Raw genomic sequence first — 13140 nt, forward strand, 5'->3', positions numbered from 1 at the left:
ATGCAGCACTAGGAAAATAGGTGTATGTGAATTTCAGAGCTGTATTGATGCATTATCTGCATTAGGCACCATGTTAAACAGATGAGACTAATACATACCACAAAATCTTATAATTTAGGTCTATATGAATATTAAAATTTAAATTTAATAGAAATTTTACTGTAAAAGCACATCCAAAGGACAAAATTCAGGTATGATGAGCCAGAAGACATTGAAAGTGTTTTTTAGCTCCTCATAGAAGTTTGGTGTACACAAATGTATTCGGTTGTGTCTAGCTCTTGTTGTGCTCAAAAGAAATAAAAACATTTATTAAGTGTATGAATATTAATATCACATAGAATTCCTAACATCTTTTTTGCCCTGATGCTACTTTAAGCCACTCCACCCAGCAGGCCCAATCAAGAACTTACAACCAGTCTCCTTGAATGTTACCTTTTCCCTCCACCTGAAGATGGAGTTACTGCAAGGATGGCTGGGTTGAGGTCTCTGCTCAAGTTCTGCTAACACTGATGACAGTTTGTAGGAGTTCGCTTCCAAAAGGTCTAGTTTCAAATTGTTCTGTGGATACATCATTTGGCCATGTGAGCAAATTTCTAGTAAATGAGGCACGACTGTACAGGAATATCAGAATAACTTTCAAAATAACAAAGGTTAGAAAAGTACGCATTTAACTCATACAGATATTCATAGAAAATGCCGAAGGAAAAAAAATGGGGGAATAAACTCTTTAAGCAATCTAGAGGGTGGTTTTAGTTGTTGAGTGTGTCTCACTCTGTACTCTGGGGGTAAGCAGGAAACCTTGGTATTTTATGGCAATGAAGAGCTTGTACTCAATTTTCTGCTGAGGGATGAGAAAGGGAATAAGTGTTGATTATAGAAGGTAGATTTTTGGTGGTCTATGAAGAAAGTGAGCCATCAATGCTCAGTGTTGTGAACAGAATTGAGTTAACATCAATAGAATCAAATGAAATTGAATGTGAGGTTCATTTGTTCTTTGAGAAGGTGAAGTCTCATATTACCCACAAAGTTTACAAGAATGCTTCTGGAAACTGGGAACAATATTCTAGGGTATTTGAATATAAAAATAATAAGTCAAGCTAAAGATACACTCCTAGTCTCTCTCTGTTCTTGATTTGACCTTGAACTAGAAACTTTTTAATTACCTTGTCAGCCAAGGTAATTGGGCTGGACACCTTGGGTCCAGCCAAGGTGAATTAAATAACAGAATCTAAGCATTGGAAGGGTCCTGCTTATCCAGCCCCCTCATCACCATTATTCCTCTCTCCCCCACACCTCCAGCATGGGAATTCCTTAACCCTAATATCCCTGCCAGGGTGTCACAGCCGTGGACAGAAGACGTCCAATTGACGGAGAAGGTCTCTAATCGTTGGAGGAATTCACTACATTGTGGGCAGCCTTACCTAAGACAAAACTAAAAGCTCCCCCATGCCTTCTATTTAGACCTTCACTTGATAGTCTCATAGAGCACATCTAGTTCCTCTTGTATGTGGCTCTCTTTCTGGTATCTAAAGACAGTATTTAATCTAAGTGACTCCAATTTTCTCAACAATTTCTCCTATGACATTGCTTGTGAACATTCTTGATTCAAATATGGCACTTCAAGGACCAAGATACAGTGAAATAAGGAAGAATTTAAATAAAAGTTTCCTCATCCTAGGAACCTTCCCTGGATGACACAAAATCTACCAGTATCACTAGTTTCTGTCTACCCAGATGCAGAGCATGCGTAATGAAATCATGCGGATATTTGGCAGTCATCACTTAAAGGTTCACAGTTGCTCCTTCACTGGATCATAAACACCGGAAGTTCCGGGGTCAGATCCTCTCTTTCCTTGTGTCCTCCACTGTGTGCTTCAGGTGAGAGGACCCAGATGACCCTAATAGATGTATGCTGGTAATGACAATGACAAAATTCTGTGCAAGGACAGCCAAAGGAATAAATGTATAACCCAATGGCATCATGAAATGCTCTTTATGACTTTATTTTGGGACATGTTATTTGCATTGAATAGTTAAAACAGTTTGTGCGGTCACAGAAAATGTCCTACAGCCTGTTTTATAATTTCATAAAAATTGTAGCCACAGGTCATGGCAGGTATGTTAGACCTCTGTTCCCAAGTGCACACGATGCAGGCCTTTCTTTTCGTAAGAAGTGTCAGGCTTGTTTCTGCAACAGCACCCTACTCAAGAAAGCCTATCTAAAAACTAGGTCAGTGATACTTCACTGCATCTGTCTTCTTTCACCAAAGAACTCTTGAAATTGCCAATCTGGGTACAATTATCAGGTACCTACATTCACAAGAAAGTTAGGCTATAAGCAAGAAAAAGAAAACACCCAGATTCCTGTATCCTTCAAAACATTGCTAAAAAATGTATCTCCTTAAATGATTCTCAGATTAACCCCAGTCCACTCCTGATCTCTAATCACAGCAGAAACCCATATGTTGCACACTGGTGCCATATATCTGTTCATTTTTATTCCTATGTAAAATTCATCAGCTTTTTGTTAACTACCCCTTTCATGTGGGTTCCTCTGAAGTGGCCAAAATGTCCATCAGTCCCCACAAATGTCTTTGGGGCTAGAGTTCACACCCTCAGCACAAAGGCCAGAAGGCCCACCTCCCTGCCTCTTCTACCATCTCCCTACCCCAATTCCCACCCTCAAAGAACTTCGCCTCCAAAGTTGCTCCTGGTTTCCCAAGATTTTGCCTCACACCCCAGACAGCCCTCTTCCCTCTGTGCAGCCACGTCTTTCCTTTCTCCTGTTATTCTCCGATAACCCTGAGATCAGTAGAGGGATGAATGGAAAATACCATCTTAATAAAAATTACTAGTTTTTGAGCTCCTCCTGTGAGCATTGTGCTAGCCTTTACTAAGTAATATTTCACTCTCACAAAAACCCCATGAGGTAAGTACCAATATCCCCATTTTGCAGATGAGAACACTAAAGTTGCCCCAGGTCCCTGTAAACAGCAGAGCTAAATCGAAATACAGGCCTTTCTGAATGCAGATCCTGTATTTCCTGTCACTTTTCTTAACTGGGTTAAAGTGCACATGGTTTCTAGGCCCTTAAAGAATGACTGTTTTAGAGAATACTATTTTAGACACACTTCTTTTCCTAGGACACCAAAGCAAACATTTCTAGGTAGTTGGATTTTTCCAGATCCGTCAAATGACTTATGAAGCTGACCCTATAAGCTCTCCCACTAGATTGTTCTATGTCATGAGAAAGGAAAGGCAAACAAGGCCAAGCGGACCAGAAACAAGTATTCTAAAAATAACCCTTTCATCACTAAATCTAGGAAACTGCACTCTGCAAACATTTACCTCATCCATTAACGCTGCTGTGTCTTTCTGGCTCTTTGCATCAGAGAAGGAGGAGTTGCTGGAGTATGTTTTAAGCATTCGTTCCAGGCCTGAAAATGAAATAATGTTCTCAGTCACCTTTCACACTGTCTCAGTGGGACACAGCTGGGAGTCAGTCACTCTCAAAGGGAGCCTAGAAGTGATACCAGTGATTTTTTTTTTTTTTTTTTTTTTTTTAAGACGGAGCCTTGCTCTGTCACCCAAGCTGGAGTGCAGTGGCACGATCTTGGCTCACTGCAACCTCTGCCTCCCAGGTTCAAGCAGTTCTCCTCCCTCAGCCTCTTGAGTAGCTGGAATTACAGGTGTGTGCCACCACGTCCAGCTAATTTTTGTACTTTTAGTAGAGACACAGTTTCATCATGTTGGCCAAGCTGGTCTCCAACACCTGACCTTGTGATCCACCCGCCTTGGCTTCCCAAAGTGTTAGGATTATAGGCATGAGCCACAGCACCCAGCCACCAGTAGGATTTCTTAAATGGCTGAGGGAGTCTCTGCAGGTAGTTCTTAATAAATCTGACTGAATGATAAATGAACTGTTCTTTTACCTTTCTCTTCACTTAATGAAATTGGAAATGCTGGTGCTTAAAGCATCTTGATTGTTATGTTTCCAGATGAGATTTTGAATTTCTTTCAGATGACCCATTCTAGTGATTGCTAACATTTACACAATGTTGGCTTCTTCCTCATTATGGTATTCACATCACTAAATATTTTCTATCTTGAATTTGCTCTCTAGTATTTCATTGCAATGAGTTATGTGATCCATATAAAACAAGCTACTGTGTAGACATCAAATCCACGAATGTGGAGTTGCTTTTGTCATCCATGTTGCTTTAGAGCTGCTTCACATTCTAACATGCCTAACTTCTATGTACAGAATTTAATTTGAATGATTTTTACATTGTTTCAAAAGTTAAAAGAAACCAACCAAAAAAATCCTCCAAAACTCTTGTGCACAGTTGGTTTACTATGTTCTAAACCAAACATTATTTCTCATTCTAGCCAATTTCAGAAACACAGTTAAAATGCTACATTTCTGAAAATAGTAATATAATACTTATATAGGTTTCATAAATAGACCAAAATGTTATTTTCCTTTTTTTTTTTTTTTTGGCTTTCTTTTTTTTTTTATTCACACAATTTAGGTTTGATATATGGTTCTTTAAATGAGATGACCCCTGCCAAATAGCAAAAGCAGATTAATCCTAACTCTGAATGAAACCTCTGAGCATAATATGGTCCCTTTTCTGGCCATTCAAAGAGATGGTTACACACCTTCCTTGTCTTTTGAGGCTTTTTCAATGTCTCTCTGCAGTCTCAATAATTTTGGTTTTATTAAAGACTTTCGTCTCTCTTTATCCATTGCACTGTTAGGATCTTCTTCCTTTAGGAAAAAAGAAGGATGTCTAACAAGGGGAAGAAGTAAGAGTTGCTATTCCCTGTCCACACTGAGACTTCCACTGGCTGCATTTAATTTTAACTTTACCAAAAAAAATTTTTTAAGCAGGATAATCTTTAGTTTTACATACATCGTTCTACCTGTTCTAGACCTGATGAATAAGAAAATACCTCCTTGTTCACAACTTGTAAGTCACATGGCCGAGCACTTTTTAATACAGCAAATTATTCTTTGAGGATGGACCCTTGCTACAGTTATTTCATTTTCTTGATAAATCTATTTGTTGTGTACTTACTGCTTCCTTATTTACCTTTGTTCAAGTTAGAGTCCTTTAATGGCCCAAATGTAATATCATGTATGTGCTTCGGGCTATGACTGCCTCAGGAGTGGAAGACATTTTGACTGAGTTCTGTGTTGGCTCAGTACTGGGAAGATGCGAGCTAAAACACATATGCTCTGCCCAGAATGGGTTTATGATTTAGTTAGGCCTTGAAGCATAACATTAAAGAAACTAGCAATACAAGACCACATGCATTCACGAATGGTACAGACACCATGCGTGGAGGCAGCCGACGGCTTCAAGGAGGCAAGAAGATGTAACTGTCTAGTCAAGGAAAGATGGCAAAGGGCACTCCAGACAGGAGAAATGGTGGGAGCAAAGGGCTGAGGGAGGACTGTGGGAAATGTGTCAGGAACAGTAAAGACACCTGTTGCATGAGCAAAAAAATAGTGGAAGAAAAAATTGTTCAGGGAGTTAAGGCTAGATATTAGGGCTGATGTAGGAATTTTATCACATAGGCTATGAGGAATCATTCATGATATCTGAGCTTTCACATGCATTATTTCAAGGATTGAATAAAAAAAAGGAATAGGATGGTAGGGTTGGAGTGAGGAGGTTGCTAAACATGAGTGTGGCAGAGGGACAGAAACCCATGGAGAAAGAGGGGAAACTAATGACTCAAGGTGGGAGGGGAGGATGCAGTCTTCTCTGACAAGGAAGGAGAAAAATTAGGATCCCGGCTGAGAGATTACCTTTAGATGGAGCTTCACAAACAAGAAGTGTGAGGATTTAGAACAAAGGGAATAGCCTCTATAAAAACATATACAGATAAAAATATTTTATTTACATATTTTGCATTGCACATTACAAAAGTTTCTTTATATTCTAGGCCAGGTGCGGTGGTTCCCACCTGTAATCCCAGCACTTTGGGAGGCCAAGGTGGGCGGATTGCTTGAGGTCAGGAGTTCGAGACCAGCCTGGCCAACATGGTGAAACCCTGTGTCTACTAAAAATACAAAAAAATTAGCTGGGTGTGGTGGTGTGCACCTGTAATCACAGCTACTTGGGAGGCTGGGGCAGGAGAATCACTTGAACCCAGGAGGCAGAGGTTGCAGTGAGCTGACATTGCGCCACTGCACTCCAACCTGGGCCACAGAGCGAGACTCCATCTCAAAATAAATAAATAAAAGTTTCTTTATATTATTTATTATATGCAACTCCTACAACTCAATGGTTGGTTTTATTTTCCTCATGACCTGTGACACAGATAAATAAAAGAAGGCCCAAGCTGACCCGAAATTCTCTACCACCCTTTCACATGTCAGCCTACAGCTGAGGCGCCAGCTGACATCACACCCCCTAGTAAACTCTGACTGAACTGCTAAGATGCCTAACTAAAACCCATTAGTCCTTCCCTGTTGAAGGAATGTTAGTCATGACATAGCTCCCGTACCAGTCCAAGGCTTCCCTTGGTTTGTTTGGGGACATCTTTTGTTTAAACATGTATTTCCAGGGATAGATTGCTCCTGGGTCAGTTTCAGGATGGGATATATTGCCATCATTTAACTAACATTTGTCCTTTTCTTCTAAAGATTTGTTAGGAAGAAGGTCAGTACTGGAGGAGGCATATAAAATTACAGATACAATCTTTTGAACATGGCATTTATGGTAACCTTATTTTCACCAGGTCACCAGCCCTCCAAGTGTTGCACTCAGATTAGTTTCTTTGTTGTCCCTGGTCCATGTAAATTTCGTAACACTGGATAAAAACCAACCTACACTTACTGACAATGACTATAAAGTCAGACATTGGGGTACTTTGCCTTAAAGATGTCAAGAAAATACTATTCACTCATTTTGAGACACAGTCCTTTCTCTTGGACAACAGATACATGGTTGTGAGTTCTGACACAGTGAAGTTTTATAGAAACCAAAAATTTCCCTGAACATGCCAATAAATGAGAAGTCATCATGGCTGCCTCCTTACACTTTGGTAGAACCCTAGTCAAATTTTCAAGGAGAATAATCTTCATTTTACCGACAAGTTATTTGATAGGGGCATTTTTATTTTTCTTTATAAGAAAATAGTAGATTTATTTTATTGTACGTTTTTCCATCTCAGGCCCTGCCTACATTATTTGGAAGAAAAAAAGAGCTTTCCCCATGTAATCAAATCATTTCCACTTTCATTTCTACCTTGTTTCTGCATTGAACAGACATTGATATTGCTAATATATTTCTCCTTTGCCAGGGTAGGAAAAAAAAGACTCAATAAAAAGTAGCTGGTCATTTGCTGCTCTCTGAAGGGTGGGGAAGGGGAAAACCAGTCAGGATTTACTGCTGTGCCTGATCTAACCACCTCTCCCTTCTACCCTCATCTCTTGTTGCCTGATCAGAGGTCTAGGAAGGTCAGCTTTGGCTGTACTTCTAACCCTATGGAGAACATAATCAGTGGGCTTGTTCTCTGTATCAGAGAAGAGTGACACCCCTAATCTGGAGCTTGAAATCCTGAATAAAATATGGCAGAGGACCCAGGGAAACGCTATCAGGAATTCTTTCTGCAGATTTTGGTAATGAATAATCAGTTCCTAGAACACTACAATTAAGAATATCAAGAGGGGAGCAGAGGCCAAAATCTTTGAGGCTTGACGCAGAAGGACAAATAATTTGCCCAAGATAGCAAAGAGGCAACATGCTTGGGCTCTTACCAGGGACGCTGACCAGTTTTCAGCCAAAACACCCACAGTAGAATCACTCAAATGCCCTCAAAATAAGCCTCCAGTAATCTGGTCCAAGGTTTTCAAGGGAAGGGACCATGAAAAATACTGACAGTGACTCCCACTTCCTAGAACCCATGCCTTTGGGTGATCTCCCCTCACACCCACCTTTGAGTATGGGCTGCACTTATTGACTTGCTTCTAGCAAATAGAATATGATGAGATGTCACTTCTGAGATTAGCTCACAAAAGATTATAATTTATTGGGCACTCTGGCTCTATCTTGATCACTTATTCTGCCGGAGCAGGCTGAGACATGGAGAGACCCATGTGGCAAGAAAATGGTATCTCCAGCCAACAGCAGTGAGGACCGGAGGCCTGCCAACAGCCCTGTGAGTCAGCTTGGAAGAGAGTCTTCTGCAGGAAGAGCCTAGAGGTGTCTGCAGCCCAGCCTGATACCTTGATTGCAGCCTTGGGAAGGGCTCAGAGACACCTGGCTAAGACAACTGAATTCTTGACCCACAAACTATGAGATAATACATGTTTGTTTTAAGCCATTATTTTGGCAGGGGGAGGCGGTGGGGGGGGTGGTGGTGATTTGTCGCACAGCAATTTGTGCAGACAATGAATTTAAGCACCACGTGATATACAGTGATTAATTATAGGTCATTGAAACATATCTACCTGGCAATACTTTTATAGAAGACCAAATATGAAGATTCTGTTTAAAACCCTGCTTGACTTTCTTTCCTTCTAGAAAATACCAAAGACATGTTTCCATTGCCCAGTTTGTAAACTAGAACACTGGGTGTTTTTATTTATATGGGCTATGAGAAATCATTTTCATTTATAAAACATGATATTTACTTTCAATTTTTTCCATATAAGTCCCTCAGTACCTAAGATTCTTCATTAATGTAACTTATTTTTTTCTATTTCATACTTACAAAGTAATCCGTTAACAGGAACTCAGATTTGTTTTCTGTAGATAAAATTGCAGTTTCTTCCATTAGAGCCTGGATATCTTTTTCAATGTCAATCTTGCTGATGGCACAGTGAATCTGCGTGTGGCACTGCAATGCCAAGGGGAACAGAATAAGGTTGTCGAAGAAAGGTTTCTGCCCCTTCTTACCAGGCATACCAGAAATGGAGATCATCTCTACTCACTGTGGTCAGGGTTTGGCCAAAAAGAGAAATATGTTGGCTGTACTGGTTTAAGTTATTGCATAAAAGTTGAATTCTTTCCTTCTCCAGCTCCAGAATGCTCTGAAAAGAATGAAAATTGGGGTAAGATCAGCCGGTTGTTATGCAAAACAGAAGTCACTTATCAAATACTGACACACCTGAAGACAGACTGAGCAAAGTCTCATGATTAGCCTCTTGACTATGTCATATCCAAACGACAGTGGAGGGAGATTTCCAGGAGAGAAACGTGTCTTGGTACCTTAAATCCCTCCTTTAAGAGTGATTTAACTCACACACTTTCCCCAGGCTCTTTTGACCCAAAAGGGATATAGGCAGATGCTGTGGGTTACCTAAGATTACAAGGAAGGGAGAGAAAAGAAGAAATAGAAGCATTTGAGACACATCCATGAATTCTAAAGGAGAATGAAGCCCGGGAAAGCCCATATCCATGTCTTGGAAATGCACTGAGACACTCAATAGTTTTAGAATTGTTTATAGTACATTCAAGGCATTCTGTTAGTCTCTGCAGGGAAGAGAATAAGCCACAAATTCTCTGTATAAGATTATTTGACAAGAGAATAATCCCAAAGTCTGACCAATTCATAATTCTACCTAAAATTAGGCCTGGGAGTCAGAGTCCACTGTTTGCAGGTAGGCACATAGCCTGTTTATTTTGTGTGAGATGATAGAAGTTTCATTATTAGACTTACAACTTTTAGGTAGGAAGGGTAAATAAGAAAGAGGGGAATCACATTTGCCTTGTTAGCTATTAGCAACTAAGCATTGTTACAGAAGACCGGGTCAGGCAGAGTACCAAGGGAGATTCCAAGGCCATGTGGGGGCAGCATAAGGCTGCTGGGTATGTGCCCAGGGGAGTCTGGGTTTTGATGGCGATGGCAGGTGTCCAAGACAAAATTCTTCCCATCTTTTTGTGTGTGTGTGTGCATGTGTAAAAACAAGGCCTGGCTAGGCGCAGTAGCTCATGCCTGTAATCCCAGTACTTTGGGAGGCCGAGGCGGATGGACCACCTGAGGTCAGGAGTTCAAGGCCAGCCTGCCCAACATGGCGAAACCCATCTCTACTAAAAATACAAAAATTAGCCGTATGTGGTGGCGTGTGCCTGTCGTCCCAGCTACTCAGGAGGCTGAGGCAGGAGAATCCCTTGGACCTGGGAGGTGGAGGTTGCAGTGAGCTGAGATCATGCCACTGCACTCCAGCCTGGGCAACAGAGTGAGACTCCATCTCAAAAAAGGAAAAAAAAGAAAGAAAAAAACAAACAAGCAAGGCCTGGGCATTCATCGTTTTATCCAGAAAAGGCCAGCTCGGTTGCTCTCATAACCACCATCCCAACTCTTCCACCCCACAGAGATCACCAGCAATCATCTTTCATGAACAAGGCTTTGGGTTAACATGACCATAGGGAAGAAGAAAGATGGGTATGTCTCAAGGCTCTTGGCAGTGCAAGAGGTGAGAATGGAGAGTCACAAAGATCATTGGGTTCTCCTTGCTCACCTTTTGGCATTCCTACAGGAGCCCACTAGCCTGATCCAGAATGGTATTCTTCTATATCCCTGTGTTGTTAATTCATTTATGGTACATGGTGATTAAAATTATTTTAAATTTCTTTATACTTTTAATAATGGTAAAATTTACATAATATGACACGCCATTTTATCCACCTTAGGCATCCATTTCAGTGTCATTAAGTGCATTCACATTATTGTGCAACCATCACCATAATTCATCTCTAGAACTTTTTTCATCTTGCAAAAGTAAACTGTACCCATGAAACAACTTCTTATTTCCTACGCTCTGCCCACTCTGGCAACCACCATTCTACCTTCTGTCTCTATGAATTTAACTTCTCTTGGTACCTCTTACAAGAGGAATCATACACTACTTGTTCTTTTGCATCTGGCTATTTCACTTAGCATAATGTCTGCAAGGTTCATCCATGTTGTAGGATGTGCCAGAATTCCCTTCCTTTTTGGCTGAATAATATTCCATGGTATGTATATACCACATTTTGATTTTTGGTATATAGTCATTTGAACACTGCTTGTAAATGAAAGTAGTAACAGGCTCAGGCAGTAACTATGAACATCTGTGCCAATCACATGCAACTTTAGATTTTGTACCAAGTGTCCTGACATTTGGATTGGAAGCCTGGAGCCTTGCCCCCATGGCAGTCTTCTTAGTTGCCTCTGAAGCTGCCCAATTTTCATACGTCAATGGGAGTCAAATGGATTTGTTTATGCTGGCAGTTCCCTGAGGCTTTCACAAAATTGGAGGCACCAGTCATTTGAATGTGGCCGTCTGCCCTTCTGCCTCCCAGACAAAGTATTAAAGACACAGAACAGCCTATCAAATGTTTTGCTTCTTAAAGGGCAGGATCGATATGCTTCATAAGAAATATGTAAAACAAATTCTGCTCAGTTGTTTGGATCTCCTATGTGACAATCTTCAAAAAGAAGTCCTTACCCTATAGAAAAAGATCTAGAAAGCAGCTCTTCTGTTTTAGCCTATGAGCAAAAGACAAGAGAAAATAAAAGCCACGTTTTAGAACATTGCATCCCTAGAGGACAGGTGTTTCTTTACTTTGACAAGTGCTGAACCACTAGCATCAATCAGACTAGAATTAGTGACATGGTAATGCTTAACAGATTTTAATTACATTTCAGGGAAATCATTAAAATGATCTATGTTTGTTCATAAAAAGAGGAGGAAATAAATTCCACTGTGCAAAGGAGAGATCCATATCTCATTTAATGATTTGTTGCTTTCTATTATCTTGTTCTTTTTACATAAAATAAGTGGTAGAGAAGCAAGATACTCTGGAGGACCTCAAACTGTCCTCTTGAAGTTCCACAATAGTACATATGAGGAAAGTGTGGTCAAGGAGTTATCCAGAAAGATTCAGATTTCAGCAGATTAGAGCCTGTCTGAGACCCAAGCATCATGACAATTTATGTTCTTCATTCGTTCCTTCCAGTTCTCACTGTCCTAGCCTTTGGGCTGGTACTACAGGAAGAGGTCAAAGGGATTTTGTATTCATTTAAATGGCTGTCATAGAACAGATAAAAGAAATATGCTCTTTCTAGAGCAGGAACTGTCAAACTTTAGAATACCTAGACCCCTCTTTATAATCATTCAGAGGCTCTGATTGATTTAGAGGCTCCTAGGTCTAGGGAAGTGCTCAGGAATCTGACTTTTAACAAGCACCCCAGGTGCTCTGAGACATTGTCCTAGGGCCACAAAGGCCCACAAAAAATACATTTTAAAATCGTAATTCTTCCACCCAGAGGTGACTGCTATTAACATATTGATATATTTCAGTCTGGGTATGTGTATATGTACGGTGTTATCTTCCAGTTGTCTATCAAATTATTCAAATTTGAAATTCTGGTTTTTCCACGTAACCATACATGTGAACAGTTTCCCGTGTCATTAGTCTCTGAAAATACCACTTTAATTATTTCATAATCGTCCATTGTGCAGCCGTGTGGTGATTCATTCAGTCATCCCTTTAATGTTGGACATTTGCAATGTTTCCTGACTTACTTTTGTTTCAAATAGAAATCTGTGTCTGGTTTGTCAGCTAATTCCTCAAGACAGATTTATAGAAAGGAAATTACCTTTTTCAACAGAGTCCTAGGAAAGAATGAAGCCCTACTGTCTTGAGGTGTCCACTGTGTGTAACGAGTTGTTATTCGTCTCATCTAGAGTGGGACTACTCAAGTGCCATCCTTGGGAGAACTGAGAAAACAGCCACTCGAATCATTTTCTGTGTTCTGGGATTTAGAGGAAGAACATTGGTTGAGAAAGGGAATATTTTTAAGGCTCTTGACACATATCGCAAGTGGCTTTTTAAAATACTTCCTTGAGTGAGTACTTCAGTCCCAAGCATTTGATTCTTTGTAATTCTTGGTAATATGGCTATTATTGTGAAAAATATAGATTATTTCTATCATCTGAATTGTTTCTTCTTGGAGGGTAGGATGTGGCTAGAACATAGTATGACTGTGAAGTAATAAGACTAATTTCGACATGTGGTTTGTGGAATTGGTTTCATTACTTATGGTCACAGTTGAGGCTTTACAATATTTCTCACAGTATCTAGTACACTGCCTTGAATGTAGTTCAATGCATGTTCTCTGAAAGAATTTGTAAAT

General features: G+C 40.2%; 1 protein-coding gene across 8 annotated transcripts in view; it reads right to left on the reverse strand.

The window, feature by feature from the left end:
- Window positions 1-13140, reverse strand: part of NOSTRIN (nitric oxide synthase trafficking) — a 63566-nt gene that overhangs the window by 4571 nt on the left and 45855 nt on the right. For 7 of the 8 annotated variants that reach the window (XM_010354408.1, XM_030916832.1, XM_010354407.1 and 4 more), the window contains 5 exons: window positions 8951-9049; window positions 8731-8856; window positions 4663-4771; window positions 3349-3437; window positions 433-558 (listed from right to left, as the gene is read on the reverse strand). In XM_010354408.1, the coding sequence (XP_010352710.1) occupies window positions 433-558; window positions 3349-3437; window positions 4663-4771; window positions 8731-8856; window positions 8951-9049 (549 nt within the window). The remainder of the gene's footprint in view (window positions 1-432; window positions 559-3348; window positions 3438-4662; window positions 4772-8730; window positions 8857-8950; window positions 9050-13140) is intronic. The other variant, XM_010354410.1, reaches the window with a different exon arrangement.

Source organism: Rhinopithecus roxellana, chromosome 14 (genome assembly GCF_007565055.1).
Source record: "Rhinopithecus roxellana isolate Shanxi Qingling chromosome 14, ASM756505v1, whole genome shotgun sequence".
Classification (NCBI taxonomy): Eukaryota; Metazoa; Chordata; class Mammalia; order Primates; family Cercopithecidae; genus Rhinopithecus; species Rhinopithecus roxellana.